The sequence below is a fragment of the Mobula hypostoma genome, chromosome 1, assembly GCF_963921235.1.
Source record: "Mobula hypostoma chromosome 1, sMobHyp1.1, whole genome shotgun sequence".
NCBI lineage: Eukaryota > Metazoa > Chordata > Chondrichthyes > Myliobatiformes > Myliobatidae > Mobula > Mobula hypostoma.
In genome coordinates, this window is record NC_086097.1 from 248,950,600 (window position 1) to 248,976,354 (window position 25,755).

General features: G+C 45.8%; 1 protein-coding gene across 3 annotated transcripts in view; it reads left to right on the forward strand.

Moving 5' to 3' along the window:
* LOC134356188 (collagen alpha-1(XV) chain-like) overlaps window positions 1-25,755 on the forward strand; it is a 342,799-nt gene that overhangs the window by 160,228 nt on the left and 156,816 nt on the right. For all 3 annotated transcript variants that reach the window (XM_063066926.1, XM_063066907.1, XM_063066918.1), the window contains 2 exons: window positions 6,682-6,862; window positions 9,423-9,523. In XM_063066926.1, coding sequence (XP_062922996.1) covers window positions 6,682-6,862; window positions 9,423-9,523 — 282 coding nt within the window. The remainder of the gene's footprint in view (window positions 1-6,681; window positions 6,863-9,422; window positions 9,524-25,755) is intronic.

Sequence of the window (25,755 nt, forward strand, 5' to 3'; positions counted from 1 at the left end):
ATCATTGATCATGGCTGGGGTCTCCCGTCTTGTCTGCAAAGACGCTGCCTGGAAGAGGCAATGGCAGACCACTTCTGTAGAAAAATTTGCCAAGAGCAGTCACGGTCATGGAAAGACAATGATGGTCACATCATATGACACGGCGCATAATGATGATGTCATAAAACGCAGCACATGATGATGATGATGATCCTGCCGATGCTGGAAATCTTGAGCACAATTTACAGAAGATATTGGAAAAACTCATCAGGTCAGGCAGCATCTGTGGAGAATAAACAATCAATGTTTCGGACCAGGACACTTCATCAGGATTTGCAGCATCTGTAGTATTTGCTCCTATTTCTTATAGTGAATCTGATACGTTAAGGATGAGGTAATAATAAGTTAAGGATGAGTCAGCTGCCGTTGTTTCTGATGACTGAGTGATTCTAGCACACACATTCCTTCATTGGTGTGTTTGGGGAATGAAACTACATAACTTCCCCATCTTCCCCAGAACATACTGGTACAATTCTAAACTGCCATCATACAGAGCATCCTCGCATCAAACATTACTGTCTGCATTGGCGCAGCATCCTCCCACAATACACAAAACACTTGGCTGCAGTCCACCATCACTGCAGAACTTGCATGTGCTCACGACAAAGAAGTGGGCAGGGAAAAAACCACTGAGGACACTCCCCACCCTGCAAATTGCCTTTATCAAACACTCTCTTCCAGAAAGCACTATGGAACTAATAACAGAATAAATCACGTATTCTTAAAAGTTTCTTCCTCCAGGAAGTTAATCTGGTCAACCATTCTAGTTAGGCCACCCCTACCCCCTCTGTCTATTAGCTCATCACTGCAGTGCACAGTAAACACTTCAAACCACTTTTTATAATGTTGCTTATATTGTAAATACATGCTGATATTTATGTGTTTGTGCACATTTCGTTCCATATCTGTACATTAACCATTAGATTTTATATGATTATTTATTTTTATATAATTCATTATTTTTTATGATTGTTGACTGTTGTTTTTGTTGCATGTAACACCACAGCAAATTGCTAATACATGGAACTGTGTAGATATGGTGAATAAAGCTGATCCCTGATCGATGATAACTGTATTTCCAGTACAGAACCCTCTATCGGTGGAGTTGTGGAGGGTTGTTGTAGGCTGTAGCGGGACTTTGACAGGATGCAGAGCTTGGCTGAGAAGTAGCAGATGGAGTTTAAACTCAGAAAAGTGTGAAGTGAATCACTTTGGAGGGTCAAGTTAGCAGGCAGACTGCGAGGTTAATGGCAGGCTTCGTGGCAGTGTGGAAGATCAGAGGGATCTTGTGATCCATGTCCATAGATTCCCCCAGAGTTGCAACGCAAGTCGATAGGGTTATTAAGAAGGCATTTGGTGTGTTGACCTTCATTAGTCAGGGGACTGAGTTTTCTTATAGGAGAATTGCAGAGAGACATTGATAGGATGCAGAAGTGGGCTGAGAAGTGGCAGATGGAGTTCAACCCGGAGAAGTGTGAGGTGGTACACTTTGGAAGGACAAACTCCAAGGCAGAGTACAAAGTAAATGGCAGGATACTTGGTAGTGTGGAGGACCAAAGGGATCTGGGGGTACATGTCCACAGATCCCTGAAAGTTGCCTCACAGGTAGATAGGGTAGCTAAGAAAGCTTATGGAGTGTTAGCTTTCATAAGTCGAGGGATAGAGTTTAAGAGTTGCGATGTAATGATGCAGCTCTATAAAACTCTGGTTAGACCACACTTGGAGTACTGTGTCCAGTTCTGGTCGCCTCACTATAGGAAGGATGTGGAAGCATTGGAAAGGGTACAAAGGAGATTTACCAGGATGCTGCCTGGTTTAGAGAGTATGCATTATGATCAGAGATTAAGGGAGCTGGGGCTTTACTCTTTGGAGAGAAGGAGGATGAGAGGAGACATGATAGAGGTGTACAAGATAATAAGAGGAATAGATAGAGTGGATAGCCAGCGCCTCTTCCCCAGGGCACCACTGCTCAATACAAGAGGACATGGCTTTAAGATAAGGGGTGGGAAGTTCAAGGGGGATATTAGAGGAAGGTTTTTTACTCAGAGAGTGGTTGGTGTGTGGAATGCACTGCCTGAGTCAGTGGTGGAGGCAGATACACTAGTGAAGTTTAAGAGACTACTAGACAGGTATATGGAGGAATTTAAGGTGGGGGGTTATATGGGAGGCAGGGTTTGAAGGTCAGCACAACATTGTGGGCCGAAGAGCCTGTACTGTGCTGTACTATTCTATGTTCTATGTTCTATGTGGAATGGGGTTAGGGGGAAATGGATGAGCCATGATCAAATGGCAGCGCAAACCCATTGGGCTGAAAGGGTTAATTCTGCTCCTGTGTCTTTTGTCTTGTGGTCTTAAGAACTGTGAAGTAATTCTACAGCTCTATAAAACCCTGGTTAGACCGCATGGAATATTGTTTTCAATTCTAGTCGCCTCATTTTAGGAAGAATGTGGTCAAATATTACGGGGAGAAGGCAGGAGAATGGGGTTGAGAGGGATAGTAAATCAGCCACGATAGAATGGTGGAGCAGACTTGATGGGCTGAATGGCCTAATTCTGCTACTATGACTTGTACTCTCATGATTAACCAGAGATCTTTTCCCAGGGCGGAAATGTCTAATACAAGAGGATGTAATTTTAAGGTGATTGGAGGAAAATATGGGGGTGGGAAGTCATAGGGCAGGTGGTTTTTTTACACAGAGTGGTGGGTGCCTAGAATGCCCTGATGGGGTAGTGGTAGAGGCAGATACATTAGGGATATTTTAGAGAATCCTGGATAGGCACATTGTTGTAGAAAAATTGAGGGTTATGTGGGAGGGTTAAAAAGGTTAAAAAGTCAGAACAACTTTGTGGTCCGTAGGACCTGCACTGTGCTGCAATGTCCTATTCCCTTCTTAAGATTTCCCAATCAGTTACATTCATTAAGTGAAATTTAGTGACCTTACGGGGAATAGTGCCAGCATTTGCAGTTCGGAATACAAAGGGGGCTGTGTAGAAAGCGAGGGGTGTGACCACAGTGAGGCTCGTGGTGACTAACTGGTCACCCCATCAACACGCGATACCACTTGGCTGGCCCACTGGTCAGATGACTGGAAGGCATCTGACTGGGAGCTAACTTAAAATATTTGAAGTTGTTCTGCTCCAGCGTTTTTATCTTCCATTTCAATCAAGACAACAAAAGGCTCGCAGCGTTGGAAGCAACTTCGAAGTGATTGATATGCAGTCATAAGAAATGTGCTCTGGCAAGGAGATGACAGCAGGAATGAGGCAGAATATTGACGGGTATTAATATCGAGAACTGTGCAAAAGTCTTAGGTGCATATACTGTATATCACTAGTGTGCCTAAGACTTTTGTACAATGCTGTAGTTATTTTATGTATTGCACTGTACGGCTGCCACAGTAAAAGCACAAATTTCATGGCAGATGTGAGTGATGATAAACCAGATTCTGATATGGGTCTCTCGTGGACTGAGAGTGGGAAGGGGGCAGGGAGAGGGGAGGGAGAGGGAAGCACAGGAGAGACATTCTGTCATGATGAATAAACCAATTTTTTGGAATCAGATGACCTCCTGGTTTGTCTGCACCTTCGCCACACCCCCTCCTCTGCCACCTGTCCCACTCCCCTCCTGCGATGTTTAACCCTCGCCATTCCCAACATCGTTTGCTTCCTCCTGATTTACAAATCCGCTCCACCTTGACAAATACAGTTCTCTACAGTCATAGGCATCCTAAGACTGTGCCTAAGCCCTTTGTAAATCACCGTACCTGTCAGCCTTTTCAATATTGTTTTTAATTCTTAATAACACAGGTAGATGGGGTCGTAAAGTGAGCTTTTGGCACACTGGCCTTCATAAGTCAATGTACTGAGTACAAGCCATATGATGTTAAGCTGAAATAAGACATAATCTGGGGTGATGTGCCCAGTTTTGGTCACCTATCTGTGGGAAAGGTATCAATAAGAGAACATTTACAAGAATGTTGCCGGGACTTGAGGACCTGTTATAGGGAAAGGTTGAACAGGTTAAAACTTTATTCCCTGGAGTGTAGAAGAACACAGGCAGATTTGATAGAGGAATACAAATTTACGAAGGGGTTTAGATAGAGGAAATCCAAGCATGCCTTTTCCACTGAGTTTAGGTGAGCTTAAAACTAGAGGCCATGGGCTAAGGGTTAAACGTGAAATGTTGAAGGGGAACGTGTGGGGAACCTTCTTCGCTCAGAGGGTGGTGGGAATGTGGAAATAGCTGCCAGGGCACATGATGGATGCTGGTTCCATTTCAACATTTAAGAGAGATTTGGACAGGTAGACAGATGGGAGGGGCATGGAGGGCAATGTTCCAGGTGCAGACAGATGGGACTGGGCACTTGGAGTATTGTGTCCAGTTCTGGTCGCCTCACTATAGGAAGGATGTGGAAGCATTGGAAAGGGTACAGAGGAGATTTACCAGGATGCTGCCTGGTTTAGAGAGTATGCATTATGATCAGAGATTAAGGGAGCTAAGGCTTTACTCTTTGGAGAGAAGGAGGATGAGAGGAGACATGATAGAGGTGTACAAGATAATAAGAGGAATAGATAGAGTGGGTAGCCAGCGCCTCATCCCCAGGGCGCCACTGCTCAATACAAGAGGACATGGCTTTAAGGTAAGGGGGTAAGGGATGGGAAGTTCAAGGGGGATATTAGAGGAAGGTTTTTTACTCAGAGAGTGGTTGGTGCGTGGAATGCACTGCCTGAGTCAGTGGTGGAGGCAGATACACTAGTGAAGTTTAAGAGACTACTAGACAGGTATATGGAGGAATTTAAGGTGGGGGCTTATATGGGAGGCAGGGTTTGAGGGTCGGCACAACATTGTGGGTGGAAGGGCCTGAACTGTGCTGTACTATTCTATGTTCTATAATGGTTCAGCACTGACCACATGGGCCAAAGGCCCACTCTGTGCTGTGCTCTATGACTTGTATATAACAAGGAGAAAGTGTTGGTTGAGTAGTCTCTGAAACAAAGTACAGAAAGAACCATAAATCCAAACTCAATCTGTGTGTTTACATTCTGCTCAGAAACAAGTGCCTTGCCAGCTTTGATTACTGCTATTTTAATCGCGTGATTGCCAGCATTTTATTTTTGCCACAGAAGCTTACTTCACTTTTCCACTCTCTTATGCTTCTCTGTTTAATTGTTCACAGTTTTCTCCCCTCAGATTCTGTGCCCCTCTCTTTCAAATCCGTACAAGGAGAAAAACCTTGACTCCTCCTCCCCCCCCCAACATACACTCAGTGGCCACTTTATTAGGTAAGCTGAAACACTTGCTCATTAATACAAATATCTAATCAGCTAATCATATGGCAACAACTCAATGCATAAAAGCATGCCGACATGGTCAAGAGGTTCAGTTGTTGTTCAGACCAAACATCAGAATGGGGAAGAAATGTGATCTAAGTGACTTTGACTGTGGAATGATTATTGGTGCCAGACGGGGTGGTTTGAGTATCTCAGAAACTGCTGATCTCCTGGGATTTTCACACACAACAGTCTCTAGAGTTTACAGAGAATGGTGCAAAAATACAAAAAAAAGCAGCCAGTGAATGGCATTTTTGTGGGTTAAAATGCCTTGTTAGTGAGAGAGGCCAGAGGAGAATGGCCAGACTGGTTCAAGCTGACAGGAAGGAGACAGTATCTGAAATAACCAGATGTTACAACAGTGTGTAACCAGATGTTATACCTTGAAGTGGATGGGCTACAGCAGCAGAAGATCACGAACATACACTCAGTGGCCCCTATATGAGGTACGGAAGGTCCAAACACAGTGGCTGTAGAGTGTACGCTGTGGGGCCAGTGATGTTGTGGGGATGGAACTGGACTCTCTCACGGTGGTGTCTGAAAAGAGGATGCTGTCTAAGTTGCATGCCATCTTGGACAATGTCTCCATCCACTACATAATGTACTGGGTGGGCACAGGAGTATATTCAGCCAGAGACTCATTCCACCGAGATGCAGCACAGAGCGTCATAGGAAGTCATTCCTGCCTGTGGCCATCAAACTTTACAACTCCTCCCTTGGAGGGTCAGACACCCTGAGCCAATAGTCTGGTCCTGGACTTATTTCCTGCATAAGTAATTTACATATTACTATTTAACTATTTATGGTTCTATTACTATTTATTATTTATGGAGCAACTGTAACGAAAACCAATTTCCCCTGGGATCAATAAAGTATGACTATGACTATGCATAAACCACAGCCCCATTTGAAACCCCCATTTTCTCCACTGAGTCCCCTGCTATCGGTACCCATCTTTATCAGAACTAGATCTTGGATACCCTTCACAAAGAAAATCTACTGATGCTGGAAATCTGAGCAACACACACAAAATGCTGGAGGAACTCAGCAGGCCGGGTTGCATCTGTGAAAAAGAGTACAGTCGACATTTCGGGCCGAAACCCTTCGGCAGGTCCTGTTTTCAGTCAGTTTTGAGCCCCCACCATGTGCGTTGACGAAGATAAACCCAGGACAATGCACAGAAAATGTGTCTTCCTTCTATTTTAATCACACGATTGTCAGCAGCTGCCTTAATTTTCTCCTGGTTAATAGTTCTTACGTTGGTCCTGCTTGTTCTGAAGGTGGTATCTTCCACCATGTGTTGCGTTTCAGGAAGTTCACGCACCTCTCATGGATCCAACACCGATTCAGCCCCCCGATGACGTTATTGTCACCACGGAGATGGAGACCTCCTCCGGTCTACCTGATACCAGCTTCCAGGAGACAATCACATCTGGCATTTCTGGGGAGAGGCCCCCGGAGGAGGGGGAAGACTTTGAAATACCAGAGCAAGGTACCTTTATATTCTTGACTTTATCCAGAATCAAGTTAATATTACTTGTGTGTGTCATGAAATTTGTTGTCTTTGTGGCAGCAATACAAGGCAATACATAATAATAGGAAAAAAATGCAAATTACTGTATATACATTAAATAATTAAATAGACGTGCTCTACTCTGAGGCCTTCCTGTCTGGTCCTATACTCCCCCACCATAAAAATCACCCTCTGGACGTCGAGGCCTTTCAACATTCAAAAGGTTTTAATGAGGTCACTCCTCATCCTTTTGAATTGCAGCAAATACGAGCCCAGAGCTATCAAATGGTCTTCATATGGCAACCCTTTCGACCCTGGTATCATTTTTGTGAATCTCCTTTGAACCCTCTCCAGTTTCAGCACATCCTTTCTTAGATAAAGGGCCCAAAACTGCTCACAATATTCCAAGTGAGGCCTCACCAGTGCTTTATAAAGTCCCAACATTATATCCTAGCCTTTGTATTCTAGTCCATATTATATTAGTATTTTACAGCAAAGTCCCATCACTGGTGAGCTGAAAGTTCACGGACCCATAATCAGCTAGACCTGGGATTGATGCCTAAGATCAAAGTCCAACAGTCAACTGAAAATCCATGACTTAAAGCCCAATGGCTGAAGCCCTGAGTCTACAGGTCTGAAGGCCACTGGAGGAGTCAGAGGCCTGATGTCTCCGAGAGAGGCCTGAAGGCCCGGAGGTCTTTCCTGGCTTTCCTGGGTTTGCAGGACTGTCTATGTGGGTGGGGGGGGGGGGGGGAAACGGGACTTGTTTTGTTGCTGTTGTGTTTTGTGTTGTTCTGTCGGACATCGTGGACACGCTGTGTTGGCGCCGGAATGTGTGGTGACACTTGCAGGCCGCACCCCAGCACATCGTCAGGTTGCGTTGGTTGTTGATGCAAACGAAACAGTTCCCTGTACGTTTCGATGGATGCACACGTGATAAGTAAATCTGAATTGCTGAAATGGATGCTTCCTGAAATAGTGTTTGGGAAACTGAAGCACCTTCAATTACTCCAAAAGACTGAGGTTTGGTAAAATACTGAAAGGCTTTTATTCACTGTACAATACGACCTCCACAGTGAGTGTCTGCCCCCGGACTGAGGGGGAGGGGCAAGGCGAACTCCTTTATACAGGACTCTGTGGGAGGAGCCACAGGGGCAGTCAGCAGAGGTGTGTGTCCGGACAGGTAACCGAATTACAACATATATACATGGTTTACCACAGAAACTAACCATAAGAGACCATTTGGCCCATCGAGTCTGCTCTGCCATTCTTGTGAGGAAGCAGGTTCACAGGTTTGGTAAGTGAGACAGGAGACACAGATTACGAAGAAGCACATGAACCATTTATTTATAAGTAAACAGAGAAACACTAAACCGGGAATCTAGTTAAACAATGCTACACAGTACCAGCGACCCAGGTTCAATTCCCACCGCTGCCTGTAAGGAGTTTGTACGTTCTCCCCGTGACCGAGTGGGTTTCCTCCGGGCTCCCATTTCCAGCCACAGTCCAAAGACACACCGGTTAGTGGGTTAATTGGTCATTGTGAATTGACTCGTGATTACGCTAGGGTTAGATCAGAGCGTTGCTGGGCAGCACGGCTCCAAGGACCAGTAGGCCCCGTTCCACATTGTATCGCAATAAACAAATAAATAAATCAATAGCTGTGCCTATGTCATCGAGAGTCTGTCTTCAGGCTCCTGTACCTCAAAGTTAGATTAGATTCAACTCTATTGTCATTGTGCCAATTAAATGCAGTTAGCATCTAACCAGAAGTGCTTTGCGGTCCAATATGGGACGATTCCCATACCACACTGAGATGCAGTTGGTGAGTATGCTCTCAATGGTACAGCGGTAAAAGTCCGTCAGTATCCTGGGACAGAGGTGAGCTTTCTTGATGCTCCGCAGGAAATAAAGGCACTGTTGTGCCTTTTTGATCAGGATGGAGGAGTTCAGGGACCAGGTGAGATCATCGGAAATGTGGACACCAAGGAATTTGAAGCTTGATGCACGCTCCAGTACAGCTCTGTTGATGTAGATGGGGACGTGAGTGTGACTCCTAGCATGCCTGAAGTCCAGAATGATTTCCTTGGTCTAGGTGTTAAGGGCCAGGTTGTTGTCAGCACACCACGTGGCCAGGTGCTGGACCTCGTCCCTGTAGGCCGTCTCGTCATCCCCTCTGATCAGACCAACCACCATGGTGTCGTCTGATCAGAGTTCAAAGTACATATATGTACAGGTCACCACATACAACCCAGAGATTCATTTTCTTACAGGTGTTTACATGAAAATAAAGAAATCTGATAGAATTTATGAAAAACTATAAATAACAAAAGACTGACAACCAATGTGCAAAATACAAATCACATAAACAATAAAATTAGTAAATAAAGTCTTTGAGAGTGACTCCACCCCATTGGTGGATGATCAACACAAACTCTGATTTACAGATACATACTGTACATCAAAGGGAATGAATGGCCTCCCCGTTCCACAACACTCACTTGTTAATGCTAACTTTCTGAATTGAACTTGTGTCTAGCTCCCAGCCTGAGCGCTGTGAAGGATGGCCTGACTCTGTTGGAACCCAAAGGAGAAGCTGGATCTGGAAGCGAAAGTCTTCACCATGACAAAGGCACCAAGGTACCTACTAGACTGGAAATGGCAGTAGACAATCTCAGATCCTGCTCTCTCCCCCTCTGCTCGGCCCATTGCTTCAGCTCCCCATTCATCCTCCCCAACACCCCACTGTCCCCCTGGCCTCCTTCAGTGCCCGGGCCACCAGGCTAAAGAACTCTCCCCAAGCAGTAAGGCTGATCAGCACCTCCGCTCACTAACCCACCCCTCCACACCCCAACCACCACTCGTTTATCATTTCCCGTCAGTCACCCTATGCACAGATACTCCTGTGCATAGCATCACAATCAATCTATGAATATAAGCTACCTTACGTATTTGTATAATGTGTGTTTTTATATTATTGTATTCTTGATCTTATTGTGTTTTTTGTGTTGTATCGGATCCGTAGTAACACTGATTTCATTCTCCTTTACACTTCCGTTCTGAAAATGACACTAAACAATGTTGAATCTTGAAGGGAAGTTTCTAACCTGGCCTGTCGGAGGGCATTACAGGTGGGAGAGATTTCTCCCTAATTAATTTGAATGCAAATTATTTTTTGGGAGCTGGTTAGTTTTAAATGAATTAGAACTAGTCATAGTCATAGTCATACTTTATTGATCCCGGGGGAAATTGGTTTTCGTTACAGTTGCAGCATAAATAATAAATAGTAATAAAACCATAAATAGTTAAATAGTAATATGTAAATTACTTATGCAGGAAATAAGTCCAGGACCAGACTATTGGCTCAGGGTGTCTGACCCTCCAAGGGAGGAGTTGTAAAGTTTGATGGCCACAGGCAGGAATGACTTCCTATGACGATCTGTGTTTCATCTCGGTGGAATGAGTCTCTGGCTGAATGTACTCCTGTGCCCACCCAGTACATTATGTAGTGGATGGGAGACATTGTCCAAGATGGCATGCAACTTGGACAGCATCCTCTTTTCAGACACCACCGTGAGAGAGTCCAGTTCCATCCCCACAACATCACTGGCTTTACGAATGAGTTTGTTGATTCTGTTGGTGTCTGCTACCCTCAGCCTGCTGCCCCGGCACACAACAGCAAACATGATAGCACTGGCCACCACAGACTCGTAGAACATCCTCAGCATCGTCCGGCAGATGTTAAAGGACCTCACTCTCCTCAGGAAATAGAGACGGCTCTGACCCTTCTTGTAGGCAGCCTCAGTGTTCTTTGACCAGTCCAGTTTATTGTCAATTCGTATCCCCAGGTATTTGTAATCCTCCACCACTGCCCTGTATCTAAATAGAACATTGAACACTACAGCTCGGTACAGGCCCTTCAGCCCACTATGGTGTACTGACCTTTTAACCTGCTCTAAAATCATTCTAACTCTTCCTTCCTACATAACCCTCCATTTTTCTATCAGCCATGTGCCTATCTACTGATATACTAACTTACTGCTGGTTACGTCACTGGTGTTTGGGGCAGTAAGGAAGGTTCCCCATCTCTGGTGGTGTTCAGGGCTTCCTTCATCGTGTCAGTAGCTTCCTCTCCGTTTTCACTACTGTCAGTCATGCAGGACAATAGACAATAGGTGCAGGAGTAGGCCATTCGGCCCTTCGAGCCAGCACCGCCATTCACTGTGATCATGGCTGATCATCCACAATCAGTATCCAGTTCCTGCCTTATCCCCATAACCTTTGATTCCGCTATCTTGAAGAGCTCTATCCATCTCTTTCTTGAAGTATCCAGAGACTTGGCCTCCACAGCCTTCTGGGGCAGAGCATTCCATATATCCACCACTCTCCGGGTGAAAAAGTTTTTCCTCAACTCCGTTCTAAATGGCCTACCCCTTATTCTTAAACTATGGCCTCTGGTTCTGGACTCACCCATCAGTGGGAACATGCTTCCTGCCTCCAGCGTGTCCAATCCCTTAATAATCTTATTTGTTTCAATAAGATCCCCTCTCAGCCTTCTAAATTCCAGAGTATACAAGCCCAGTCACTCCAATCTTTCGACATATGACAGTCCTGCCATCCCGGGCATTAACCTTGTGAACCTACGCTGCACTCCCTCAATAGCAAGAATGTCCTTCCTCAAATTTGGAGACCAAAACTGCACACAATACTCCAGGTGTGGTCTCACCAGGTGGAGACTCAGGAATACCGTCACACTCAGATGTAGAAGGACTCTTCATTGCTGTTTCTGCGGCAATTTTGTCCTGCCTGTTGGGGTTGTTAGCCCTGAGCTCTTTATGCTCCTGGTGTTTCTGCTTGCACCACCACCTCCCACTTATTTCATGCACTTGTCCCTCTCTGTGTGAAAAAACTGTGTCTGACATTCCCACCCCACATTCCCCCCAATCACATTGAAAGTATATCTCCTCCCAGGCCAAGGCCACCCTGGGAACCCTGAGATATCTAAATCCACAGCACCGGAAGACACGCAGATGCTTACAAGATGCACACCATGACTTAAAGCCAAAGTACTCATCTGGTGTAACAGGCACACTCACACCAGCTCAAAATTGTTAATCCACGTCATGGCTCAAGTGAATCGGTTCAACGTTCAAAGTAAGTTTATTATCAAAGTGCATACAGTATATATAACCGTACACAACCCTGAGGTTCATTGTTATATACACTGTAAATCCAAGAAACACAATAGATTCAATGGAAGACCGCACCCAATAGGACTAACAAGCAACCATTGTACAAAAGAAACGAAACGTACAAATACAAAAAGAAATAAATAATAATAAAATAAATAAGGAGTAAATATTGAGAACATGAGATGAAGAGCCCATAGGTTGTGGGAACAGTTCAGTGACTTATCCCCTCTGGTTCAAGAGCCTGAAGATTGAGGGGTAATAACTGTTCCTGAACCTGGTGGTGTTAGTCCTGAGGCTCCTGTACCTTCTCCCTGATGGCAGCAGTGAGAAGAGAGCATGGTCTGAGTGGTGGGGGTCCCTGATGATGACTGCTGCTTTCCTGCGACAATACTTTGTCTACTTTTTACTTTATCGTCGCCAAACAATTGATACTAGAACGTAAATCATCACAGCGATATTTGATTCTGCACTTCCCGCTCCCTGGATTACAAATCAATATTAAATATTAGAAATTTAAATTATAAATCATAAATAGAAAATAGAAAAGGGAAAGTAAGGTAGTGCAAAAAAACCGAGAGGCAGGTCCGGATATTTGGAGGGTATGGCCGAGTTCCAGGTCAGGATCCGTTCAGCAGTCTTATCACAGTTGGAAAGAAGCTGTTCCCAAATCTGACCGTACGAGTCTTCAAGCTCCTGAGCGTTCTCCCGGAGGGAAGAGGGACAAAAAGTGTGTTGGCTGGGTGGGTCGTGTCCTTGATTATCCTGGCAGCACTGCTCCGACAGCATGCAGATGTGCTCATTGGTGGGGAGAGCTTTACCGTGATGGACTGGGCCGTACCCACTACTTTTTTAAGATTTTCCATTCAAAAGCATTGGCGTTTCCATACCAAGCCATGATACAACCAGTCAATATACTCTCCACCACACATCTATAGAAGATTGTTGAAGTTTTAGATGTCATGCCGAATCTTTGTAAAATTCTCAGTAAGTAAGGGCACTGTCGTGCTTTCAGAGTCAGGAGAACGTGTCATGAAATGTGAGAACGTGCTAACAGTCATGAAATGTGTTGGCTTTCTGGCAAGACAGAAGAAAAGTAACGATAAACAATGAAATAAATATAGCATTAGAGGAATAGTGAGGGCTCAGGGGCTGTTCAGAAATCTAACAGCAGAGGGGAAAAGCTCTTCCTGAATCATTGAGTGTGCAGCTCCTTTCCGCTGGTAGCAAGGAGGGCATGTCCTGGGTGATGGGAGTCTTTAGTGACAGCCTGAGAGGTAAATCTAATCCAACAACAAGTGCATTAATACCCCTGTGAAGGGGTGCAAGCTTTGTGTGGTGATTGAAGGGAGATTTTCTTTTGAAGAACTGAAAATATTGAAAATCCAAAACAAAAGCAGGTACTGCTGGAAACCCTGTAACGGGTGAGGTGGCATCTGTGGGTCGAGAGGCAGTTAACATTTTAGCAGTAAGACCCTTGGTCAGGAAAGGGTGTTGTTGTAGTTTGTCTCCCTCTGGTGGCAGACAGCTGAACTGACGCCCAACCTGGAAGAGAGTTTTTTTAAAAAGTGAATGTAGATTAAAAGACTAATGTGCACAGCATTTATTTCAACACACACACACAAAATGCTGGAGGAACTCAGCAGGCCAGGCAGCATCTATGAAAATGAATAAACGGTTAACCTTTCGGGCTGAGACCCATCTTCAGGAATGAGAAGGAAGGGCGGAGACACCAGAATAAAAAGGAAGCTAGCTAGAAGGTGACGGGTGAAGCTGGGCAAGTGGAAACCTCCAACAGGATCACAACCTCATCGTTGGGTTTGGAGGCTCGTGTGCCTCAATGATCCAGAGATCTATACTGGCTGGAGTCAGGGCTTTATGCTTTGGCTCTTGGTAGGTCACCCATGCCAAACAGGTCAAAGGGCAGAGGCCAGACTAAGAGTGGTCCACCAATCCACTAGGTTCAGGGGTTCCGCTCAGGGCTAACAGCCCTGACTAGTCGAACAAAACTGTTACGTAAACAGCAATGAAGAATCCTTCTACGTCAGAGAGCGACAGCATGAACAGACAGAGATGGACTGGCATTGCTGCCCTAGATGCCAGCAGCGTCACGGGCAGTAATAGTAACAAATAATAGATGAGGGAAAAAGATAAAGGGCTGAAGAGGAAGGAATCTGATAGGAGAGGGGAGTGGACCAGAGGAGAAAGGGACCCAGGAGCAGATGAGAAGAGATAAAGGACCAGAGTGGGGAATAGAAGTGAGGGGAAGGGAAAAAACTTTTTACCAAGAGGAGAAATCGATGTTCATGCCATCAGGTTGGAGGCTACCCAGACAGCTGCTCCTCCACCCTGAGGGTTCCTCACCTTGGCACAAGAGGCTGTGGACCAACATTTATTTCATTTTTTTTTACTGGAAATTAGAGTATCTTCTTATGTCTTGCTCAGTTTTATATTGTGCATTACAGTTCCAGGATTAAATCGCCAGTAATGGGACTCACTTAGCCTCCGCCATCCCTGCATTCACGTATGCAGCATGACCAGGTTCCCAAGTCGGTGGCCTCGCTGAGGTTTGTAGGGAGCCACGGCGGTGTAGTGGTTAGCACAATGACAGACTGGGGCATTCCGGAGTAGGGAGTTCGGACCCGGCCTTGTCCCGCAAGGAGTCACAGAAGCTGGGAGGCGATAAGAGGAGGAGACAAAGGGCTGAGGGGAACGAATTTCATAGGAAAGGAGAGTGGATCAAGTTTTCCTGGATCCCAGATGTCCTCACTTTCCAAATAAAATTTTAGATTACTTTGATTATTTCTATATCATCTTTCAATAAATGTTACTCCTAGGTGTCCTGAGGACTGAAATTGCCCAGAAAATGCAGTCAGTCATCCAGGAACCAGCCCACGTCATGAATCACCTTGGAAACGTCGGCCACTAACACCGAAAACATCCCAACTATTTTAACAACAGCTTTCTATTCTTGGTGAACCATTACAGTTAACTTGCCTTCATTTTAATATTTTGCTTATAAACAGAGTGTCCATGAACACAAATCTGCATAATTTACAAACAGACTTCAACTTTGCACCTTCTACAGGCCCCATCCTTATTAATTTCATTTACCATGATACATCTCGGTAACAGGCCATTCTGGGCCAATGACCCCACGCCACCCAAGTAGCAGTTAATGTGACGCTATTACAGTTCGAAGCGTTCCAGAGCTCAGAGTTCAATTCCAGCATCGAGTCTCTGGACGTCCTCCCTGTGGAATGTGTAGGTTTCCTCCCACTCCTTCCATTTCCTCCCAGAGTCCGAAGCTCTGCAAAACTCTGGTTAGGCCACACTTGGAGTACTGTGTCCAGTTCTGGTCACCTCACTATAGGAAGGATGTGGAAGCATTGGAAAGGGTACAGAGGAGATTTACCAGGATGCTGCCTGGTTTAGAGAGTATGCATTATGATCAGAGATTAAGGGAGCTAGAGCTTTACTCTTTGGAGAGAAGGAGGATGAGAGGAGACATGATAGAGGTGTACAAGATAATAAGAGGAATAGATAGAGTGGATAGCCAGCGCCTCTTCCCCAGGACACCACTGCTCAATACAAGAGGACATGGCTTTAAGATAAGGGGTGGGAAGTTCAAGGGGGATATTAGAGGAAGGTTTTTTACTCAGAGAGTGGTTGGTGTGTGGAATGCACTGCCTGAGTCAGTGGTGGAGGCAGATACACTAGTGAAGTTTAAGAGACTACTAGACAGGTATGTGGAGGAATTTAAGGTGGGGGGTTATATGGGAGGCAGGGTTTGAGGGTCAGCACAACATTGTGGGCCGAAGGGCCTGTACTATTCTATGTTCTATGTACTGGATAGTTTAATTGGCAGGACAGCAACTCCTGGAAAGGCACAATTGGGAAGGAAGTTGTTGGCACCATCAACTCCATTGGAGTGCTCTTACTCTCCAAGTGTGCTGAACATGCCCTGACCATCACCAACACCCTGTTCCACCAGAGTAATAAGGTGAAAACCGTGTGGATGCATCCCTGTTCAAAGACTTGGCATGTTACAGATGATATCATTGTTCAGAGGAGGGAACGCAGAGATGTAAACAGTACAGGAGCCGTGATCAGTGCTGATGGTGGCTAGACAGACCGACGGCTTATTCACTCACCTCCAAAATCATGCGGAGGAGTAGAGTGCAAAAGAAGTTGAGCCGTCCCAGATTCACCATCGAGAGCCTAAAAGACACAGTGAAGGTACAACACCTGCAGGCTGCCCTTTCTAAAAGACTCCCAAAGCAGCGTCCAGAGGACATCGAAGCTCACATGACCACACTGAAGGCCACTGTCCTTGATACTTGTAAAAACATCATTGGATACAAGACAGGAAAAACAAAGACTGGTTTGATGAAAAGGACAATGAAATAGAGGAGGAAATAAACAACGAAGGAAAGTTTGCCTGGCAGAGGACATCAAACGCAAGACAAAATGAGAAGCCCACTCCAAAGCTAAGGCCATAGTCCAGCGTAGCGTGAGGAAAATACAGAGTCAGTGGTGGACTGAGAGGCCCCAGAAATACAGCAGCTTGTTCACTCTGGTGCTATCAGGAGTTTCTTTACTGCCACCAAGGCAGTGTATTATGGCCTAACCACCAAACCATTATGGCCTGAACCCCCTTTGCTCCAAAGGCTGCTAAAAGACAATGATGCCAGACTAGACTGGAGGCTAAGGTGTAACATTTTAGGGGAATCTGGGGGTTAACTTCACTCAGAGGGTGGTGAGGCTGTGGACTGAGCTGTCAATGCAAGTGGCAGGGTGCAGGTTCAATTTCAACATTTAAGGGAAGTTTTGGTAAGTACTTGGAGGGGAGGGAGCATAGTCATAGTCATACTTTATTGATAGTGGGGGAAACTGGTTTTCGTTATAGTTGCACCATAAATAATAAATAGTAATAAAACCAAGAATAGTTGAATAGTAATATGTAAATTATGCCAGGAAATTATGAAATAAGTCCAGGATCAGCCTATTGGCTCAGGGTTTCTGACCTTCCAAGGGAGGAGTTGTAAAGTTTGATGGCCACAGGCAGGAATGACTTCCCATGTCGCTCCGTGCTGTATCTCGGTGGAATGAGTCTCTGGCTGAATGTACTCCTGTGCCCAACCAGTACATTATGTAGTGGATGGGAGACATTGACCAAGATGGCATGCAACTTAGACAGCATCCTCTTTTCAGACAGCTCCATGAGAGAGTCCAGTTCCATCCCCACAACATCACTGGCCTTACGAATGAGTTTGTTGATTCTGTTGGTGTCTGCTACCCTCAGCCTGCTGTCCCAGCACACAACAGCAAACATAATAGCACTGGCCACCACAGAACATCCTCAGCATCGTCCGGCAGATGCTAAAGGACCTGAGTCTCGTCAGGAAGTAGAGACGGCTCTGACCCTTCTTGTAGACAGCCTCAGTGTTCTTTGACCAGTCCAGTTTATTGCCAATTCGTATCCCCAGGTATTTGTAATCCTCCACCATGTCCACACTGACCCCCTGGATGGAAACAGGGGTCACCGGTACCTTAGCTCTCCTCAGGTCTACCACCAGCTCCTTAGTCTTATTCACATTAAGCTGCAGATAATTCTGCTCACACCATGTGACAAAGTTTCCTACCGTAGCCCTGTACTCAGCCTCATCTCCCGTGCTGATGCATCCAACTATGGCAGAGGGCTATGGTCAAGGTGCAGGTCAGTAGAACTAGGCAGATGATCCGACAGGCAGGGACTAGATGGGCCAAAAGACCTGTTTCTTTGCTGAAGCACTCCATGACTCTACACGTTCCTCATGGAATGTTTGATTCCGTTCTTTCCTGTGTCACCACTAGATGGGGGTAGATGTCACTACATCTCTGACTCAGCGAGACCGAATGCAGTTATCAGAATCAGTGACCGACTACAGTGACACGACAGTGCAACACACGAAAATTACTACACGTTATAAAAATAAATCATTCGTTATGCGTCATGTCGTATGATGTAGACAATCATGGTCTTTACATGACCAGGATTGTTCTGGGCAAATTTTTCTACAAAAGTGGTTTGCCATTGACTTCTTCTGGGCAATGACTTTACAAGACTTTACAACCATCATCAATACTCTTCAGAGACTGTCTGCCTGGCGTCAGTGGTTTTGCGTAACAAGGGCTCGTAATATGCACCACCTGCTCATACGGCCATCCACCACCCCGATCAGAGGGGCTAAACAGGTGCTACACCTTCACAAACACAAGAAAAATGTGCAGAGGCTGGAAATTCAAGCAACACACATATAAAATGCTGGTGAACGCAGCAGGCCAGGCAGCATCTCTAGGAAGAGGTACAGTCGACGTTTCGGGCCGAGACCCTTCGTCAGGACTAACTGAAAGAAGAGATAGTAAGAGATTTGAAAGTGGGAGGGGAAGGGGGAGATACGAAATGATAGGAGAAGACAGGAGGGGGAGGGATGGAGCCAAGAGCTGGACAGGTGATTGGCAAAAGGGATACTAGGCTGGAGAAGGGAGAGGATCATGGGGCGGGAGGCCTAGGGAGAAAGGAAGGGGGAGGGAGAGGTGCTACACCTTGCCCAAGGGTGACCTGCAGGCTGGCGGAGGGAAGGAGCCCGGTGTATCTCCTTTGACAGAGTCCTATCTCCACCCCACTGCCCACAAACAATAAGTAAATAAATAATAAAGAGGGTATCTGAGGTAGTGATCATGGGTTATTGAGCTGTTCAGAAACTTGATGGCAGAGAGGAAAGCACTGCTGGTGAATCACTTGAGTGTATGTTCTATACCTCCTTGCCGATGGAAAATAAAGGGTTTTCTTGGATGGATGCCACCTTCTTGAGGCAACACCTCCTAAGTTTGTGCTTGGAGGTGGGAGGGTGGGGGTTGTGCCTGTGATGGAGCCGGCTAAGCCTACAATCCTCTGCAGCCTCTTGAGCTCCTCTGCACTGGGGCCTCCACATCAGCCGGTGGTGGAACAGGCAGAGCGCTCTGCACCCTACATCGGCAGAAATCCGTCAGCGTCCTTGGTGACTTTCCAAACTTCTTCAAGCTCCGCAGGCGTGACTTAAACAGTGAGGGTTAGCTTTAAGCAGGGCACGCCGGATGTCAGCGGTACCCGCTCGGCACGTGGCTTCTCCACAGCTGGCATGAATGTGAGTAGGGGAAGGGATTTCAGAACTGGACATGTTTACCCTCCCGGGCGGCGTGTTTGACACTTTCTCAGTTGTTATCAGAATCAGGTTTTACATCACCGGCATATTGTCATAAAATTTGTTGTTTTTCCACAGCAGTACATTACGATACATGTGTAGCCTGGGGTAAGGTACACACTCGGGACTACAAATACTTTTTCGAGTTTTAATTCCTTTATCTGTTTTAGATGTTTAAGTGCCAGAAGAGGGTCACAAAACAAAGCGAACAAATTTACAACCAGTTCTTGCCGTTACAATCTCAGTTTAACTTTCGATCCACACCCTTGTGTACGGACAAAATTGCGTATGCAGTATAAAAAATACCAGAACTAATACGGTAGTGGGAATTCTACTTGGCTGGTGAGGAACTTAGCATAAGCCACGCGATCCAGTGTCAATTCATTTACTTGAGAAAATCTTTCCTCACCATGCCCAGACTCGGGGAGGAACTCAATTCCAACGCCCCACCAGCATCTTCAGCAGGAAACAAAATGGTCTCCCACTATCCCGCCCGTGCGTATTGACATCACCATCTCCCCTTAAAGGCACAGACAACTATTCTAGCATTACCCGGATGGATGCCTAAATACACTTTTAACAATACTGAATAAGATCCGACAGTCACCCGATTACATATAAGAATAAAAAAAAACTACATTACAAAAATATATATATATATATATATATATATATATATATATACACATATACTTACACACTACAAATGTATCTGCCTGTACCACCTCCCTTGGCAGGGTATTCCACTCTGTGTATAAAACTTACCTCTGATATTCCCCACCACCCCCCCACCCCATACTTTCCTCTACTTTCCACATGGGTTTCCTCCGGATGACTCAGCTTCTTCCCACATTCCCAGATGTATGGGCGTTGGAGCAGGAAGCATGGCAGCACTGAAACACCAGGTAGTGTAATGCGCTGGGAGATCAATTCCCACTGCTGTTTGTGCATTCTCCCTGTGACCGCATGGGCTTCCTCCCATATTCCAACCCTGCACGGATTATTAGGTTGATTGGCCACATGGGTGTGATTGGGCCATGCCCAGCTGGCTCTTTCGATGTACATGTGGCAAATAATGCTAATATTTTAAAGATCTTTATCTTTAAAACTACGTGGACCATGGATATTGCGTCCTAGCTGTCTACGTGATACGCAAGCCAGGGCAGAACAATATAGAGAGCGAGCTGTTGCCCGTGCAGCAGGCTCCCCCTCTCCACGCAGCTGGTGAATCCAAAGGAGCGGTGGAAACCAGTACGGATTGGCACCAGTATTATCGCAGGAGTTGCCAGTCAGTGTTGAACTCAATGTACGACTGCTGCAGAGTCTCCAGCACCAGACGTTCCTCGGGGTTTGCTCATGAAACCTTCCACGTGAGTGGGTACAACAGCAAGGCAGTGGACATTCCCCAAGGTTGTTATAGGGATAAGCTGGTCCCACTATCCAGTAAATGCTCCGATGCCGTGCATCTCAAATAGCCTCTAACAACCAAGTCCAGCTCCTGGCCTTCGTGCATGGCTTAGCTACTAATCCTGGCAAAACCAATTCTACTGACAGGAGAAGGGGCACTGGTGACTTAAAACCAGTCACTTCGGGCAGATGGGGCTCGTCAATCGTGATTGGCAGCTCATCTATGAGAAGGGTGACCCTGATGTCATTTAAATCTAGAGATGGGCAATGAAATGCTGGCTCAGCTCAAAGTTCAAAGTTCAAAGTACATTATTTATCAAAGTATGTATGTTTTGCCAATATGATGGAGGTTTCACTGGGCAAGAGAAATCGAGGCAGGCCCCGTAAGAGACTCAAAGACTGTGTGAAAGCTAACGTTCACACAATGGGCTTCTACCAAGAGAGCTGGAAGGGATTGCACAAGACCAGAGTGGCTGGTGAGCCTTGATTAGAACCAGTCACAACAACCTGGAGGAGAGACGTCAAGTAATACTAATCACTGCCCGACAAAGAAGGAAAACAATAACAGCGACTCCACTCCCCGATCCAGCACAGTTTTCATGTCCTTGTTGTGGACGTCTCTGTCATTCACAACTTGAACTCAACCGCCACCTATGAACACACAACAGAACTGCTGAGATCTAACTATCATCGTCAGATATGATGGACAACCAATCTTGTATGCGATATCCAACCCTGAGATTCATCTCCTTACAGGCAGACACAAATCGAAGAATCCCAATAGGACCCATTTGAAAAAAAGATCAACAAACACCCACTGTGCAGAAGAAAAAAGCAAATGGTGCAAACAACAAAAGTAAGCAAATAACATTCAGAACTGAAGTTCACGAGAGTCCTCAGCCATGAAGCCAGTCCCAGATGATTCAGGAACCCGTTAGTTGCAGTCTACAGCCTCACTTGAGGCTGACTCACTTGATAAGTAAAACAAATTGTGTGTGAGAGTGAACAGCTTGTAGCTGATGTCATCAGATTTATCATTACAGACCAGGGACTTTCCACTGTGTGTTGTAACTCAGACAGACTGACAGACAGACTTTACAGAACTCTTACACTTTCCTCTCACCGACTGCTTTGTAGTCAGCAGGTGGTCAGCCCTTGCAGTGTTCTGAGGGGAATGGTAGTGAACCCAGACAAGGCAGTATCGGTCTACATTTCAATCTGCTGCTGCACTGGGAAGTGAAACCAGTCTACATGGTGCTCTGCTCTGTCCTGAATTGGAATCGGAGCGGTTTTGTGTCCCTCATCTAAGAAAAGATTTCCTGGCATTGGAGAGGGTCCAGAAGAAGTTCATAGGAATGAAAGGTTTATCATACGAGGAACGTTTGATGACTCTGGGCCTGTACCCGCGGGAGTTTAGCAGAATAGCAAGGAAAGTTCATGGTAACTTAGCGAATTTTGAAAGGCCGAGATAGAGTGGACATGAAGAAAATGTTTCCTGTAGTGGGAGAGTCCAGGACCAGGGGCACAACCTCAGAATAGAAGGACATCCATTTAGAACAGAGATGAAGAGGAATTTTTTTTAGCCGGAGGATGGTGAATCTGTGGGGCTCATTGTGTAGATGTCTGTGGAGGCCAAGTCTTTGGGTACATTTAAAGCGGAGGCTAATATGTTCCTGATTAGTCAGGGTGTCTAAGGTGACGGGGAGAAGGCAGGAGAATGGGGTTGAGAGGGGTGATAAGCTAGTCATGATGAAATGCCGGAGCTGCTTGATGGACTGAATGGCCTAGTTCTGCTCCTATGTCTTATTTATGATTATTATTATGAGGACACGCAGTCCCCTTTTATCGTCGTTTAGTAATGCATGCATTAAGAAATGATAAAAATGTTTTTCCAGAATGATAGAAAAACACATGACAAACCGACTTAAAAACTAACAAAAACCACAAAATTATAACATATAGTTACAACAGTGCAAAGCAATACCGTAACTTGATAAGAACAGACCATGGCACAGTAAGAATCTCAGAGTCTCTCTTAAGTCCCATCATCTCACACAGACAGTGAACCTCCAGCGCTGCCAACTTGCTGATGCAGCATCCTGGAAGCATCCGACCACAGTCCGATTCCGAGTCCGTCCGAAAAACTCCGAGCCTCCGACCAGCTCTCCGACACCGAGCACCATCTCTGCCGAGTGTTTTGACCCCGGCCCCGGCAACAGGCGATACACAAAGCCGAGGATTTGGGGCCTTCATCTCCAACTTCTTTCTTAAGTTTATTATTGTCATGTACCAAGATACAGCAAAAATGCTTGTCTTGCTTGCTGATCATACAGGTCGAATCATTATGCATTGAGGTGGAACAAGGTAAAACAATGACATATAGGTTGGGGGTGTTGTGGATAGTGTGGAGGGCTGTCAGAGGTTACAGCGGGACATTGATTGGATGCAAAACTGGGCTGAGAAGTGGCAGATGGAGTTCAACCCAGATAAGTGTGAGGTAGTTCATTTTGGTAGGTCAAATATGATGGCAGAATATAGTATTAATGGTAAGACTCTTGGCAGTGTGGAGGATCAGAGGGATCTTGGGGTCCGAGTCCATAGGACACTCAAAGCTGCCACACAGGTTGACTCTGTGGTTAAGAAGGCATACAGTGCGTTGGCCTTCATTAATCGTGGGATTGAGTTTAAGAGCCGAAAGGTAATGTTGCAGCTATATAGGACCCTGGTCAGACCCCATTTGGAGTACTGTGCTCAGTTCTGGTCACCTCACTACAGGAAGTATGTGGAAACCATAGAAAGGGTGCAGAGGAGATTTACAAGGATGTTGCCTGGATTGGGGAGCATGCCTTATGAGAATAGGTTGAGTGAACTCGGCCTTTTCTCTTTGGAGCGACGGAGGATGAGAGGTGACCTGATAGAGGTGTATAAGATGATGCAAGGCATTGATCGTGTGGATAGTCAAAGGCTTTTCCCCAGGGCTGAAATGGCTAACACGAGAAGGCACAGTTTTAAGGTGCTTGGAAGTAGGTACAGTGGAGATGTCAGGGGTAAGTTTTTAATGCAGAGAGTGGTGAGTGGTGGAATGGGCTGCTGGCGGTGGTGGTGGAGGCAGAAATGATAGGGTCTTTTGAGAGACTCCTGGATGGCTACATGGAGCTTAGAAAAATAGAGGGCTATGGGTAAAGCCTAGGTAGTTCTAAGGTAGGGACATGTTCAGCACAGCTTTGTGGGCCGAAGGGCCTGTATTGTGCTGTATGTTTTCTTTGTTTCTATGTTTCTAATACCCACAAGGTAATGAAGGAACTCAGCAGGCCAGGCAGCATCAATGGAGAGAAATAAACAGTCAACGTTTCAGACCACGACCCTTCATCAGGATCTCAGTATTTCTCTCCATGGATGCTATCTGACCTGCTGATTTCCACCAGCATTTTAGAAACCTGCACAAGGACCCCCACGTCCATTGGCACTTCTGATTTCTGAATTTTCTCCCCATTTAGAATAAAGTTTATGCCTCTCTCCCTTCCACAAAAGTGCATGACCCTACACTTTTCTACACCATATTCAATCTTTGACTTCTGTGCCCATTCTCCCAGTATGTCTAAGTTCTTCTGCGGACTGCCTGCTTCCTCAACACTACCTGGCCCTCCACCTCAAACATGGCTACAAAGCCATCAATTCCATCATACGACATGAAAAGAAAAGGCCCTACACTGACCCTTGTGGAACAGCACTAGTCATTGGTAACCAATCAGAAAAGTGCCCCTTTATTCCCACTCTTTGCCCCGTGCCAAGCGGTTAATCTTCTACCCATGCTAGAATCTTTCCTGTAAAACCACTTACCATGTTAAGCAGCCTCTTGTCTGGCACCTTGTCAAAGGCCTTCTGAAAATCCAAGCAACACTATCCCCTGACTGTCCTTTGACTATCGTGCCTGTTATTTCCTCAAAGAATTCTAACCGGCCCGTCAGGCAGCATCTATGAAGCAAAATAAACCAGTTTCTGACCTGATCCTTCATCAGGAGGGGGAAGGTGAATGGATAGGGGAGATGAGATGAAGTGTGAACTTCAACCCTTCACCTCTTCCACCTGTCACCTCCCGACTTCTCACTTATTCCCCCCTCACAAATTTTAATTCTGGTTTCTTCCCCATTTCCAGCGCTAATGAAGAGATTTGGCCTGGAACGTCGACAGTTTCATAGATGCTGCCTGACCTGCTGAGTTCCTCCGGCAGTTTGCGTGTGTTATTTAGGTGGTGTTGATTGTTAACATAAACAACACTTTTCACTGCATGGTTTGCTGTACGTGTGATAAACTAATAAATGAATTTGAATCTTTATTACCTGGAGTGTGGGTGGCCTACACAGGCTTTTTCCACAGAGGTTGGGTGGGATTACAACTAGACGTTATGGGTTAAAGGTGAAAGGTGAAATGTTTAAGAGGAACCTGAGGGGGAAACTTCTTCACTCAGAGGGTGGTGAGAGTGTGGAACGAGCTGCCAGCACAAGTAATGCATGTGAGCTCAATTTTAACATTTAAGAGAAGTTTGGATAGGTACATGGATGGCAGTGACATGGTCTCAGTGCAGGTGAATGGGAGTAGGCGGTTTAAATGATTCGACACAGACTAGATGGGCCAAAGGGCCTGTTTCTGTGCTGTACTTTTCTATGACTCTGTAATTCAGTTAGGGGTGTGGATAAGGTGGATGATCGAGACACGACTGCGCAGGTGCGTGGACGTCAGCGAGCTAGACCGGCGGGAAGAATTTTAAAGGAGAGAGTCTTTTTCTTCAGCGGTTTGATCGAGACATGACTGCGCAGGCGTGAGGGCATCTGCAAGTTAGACCAGCGGGAAGAATTTTAAAAGAAGACAGCTTTATAGGGCGGGTGAGAGTAGAGGGAGTCAGAGTAGGAAGGTTTAGATGGGGCTTCGGCAATAGCAGGTTGAGGTGAGGTAAGTTACTTGTGAAGAATAGGAATAGGAAGTATGTCTGTGGGGCCGGTGTTCTGTACAGCTCCTCAGGAACCGTGTTAGGGAACTGGAGATGCAGCTC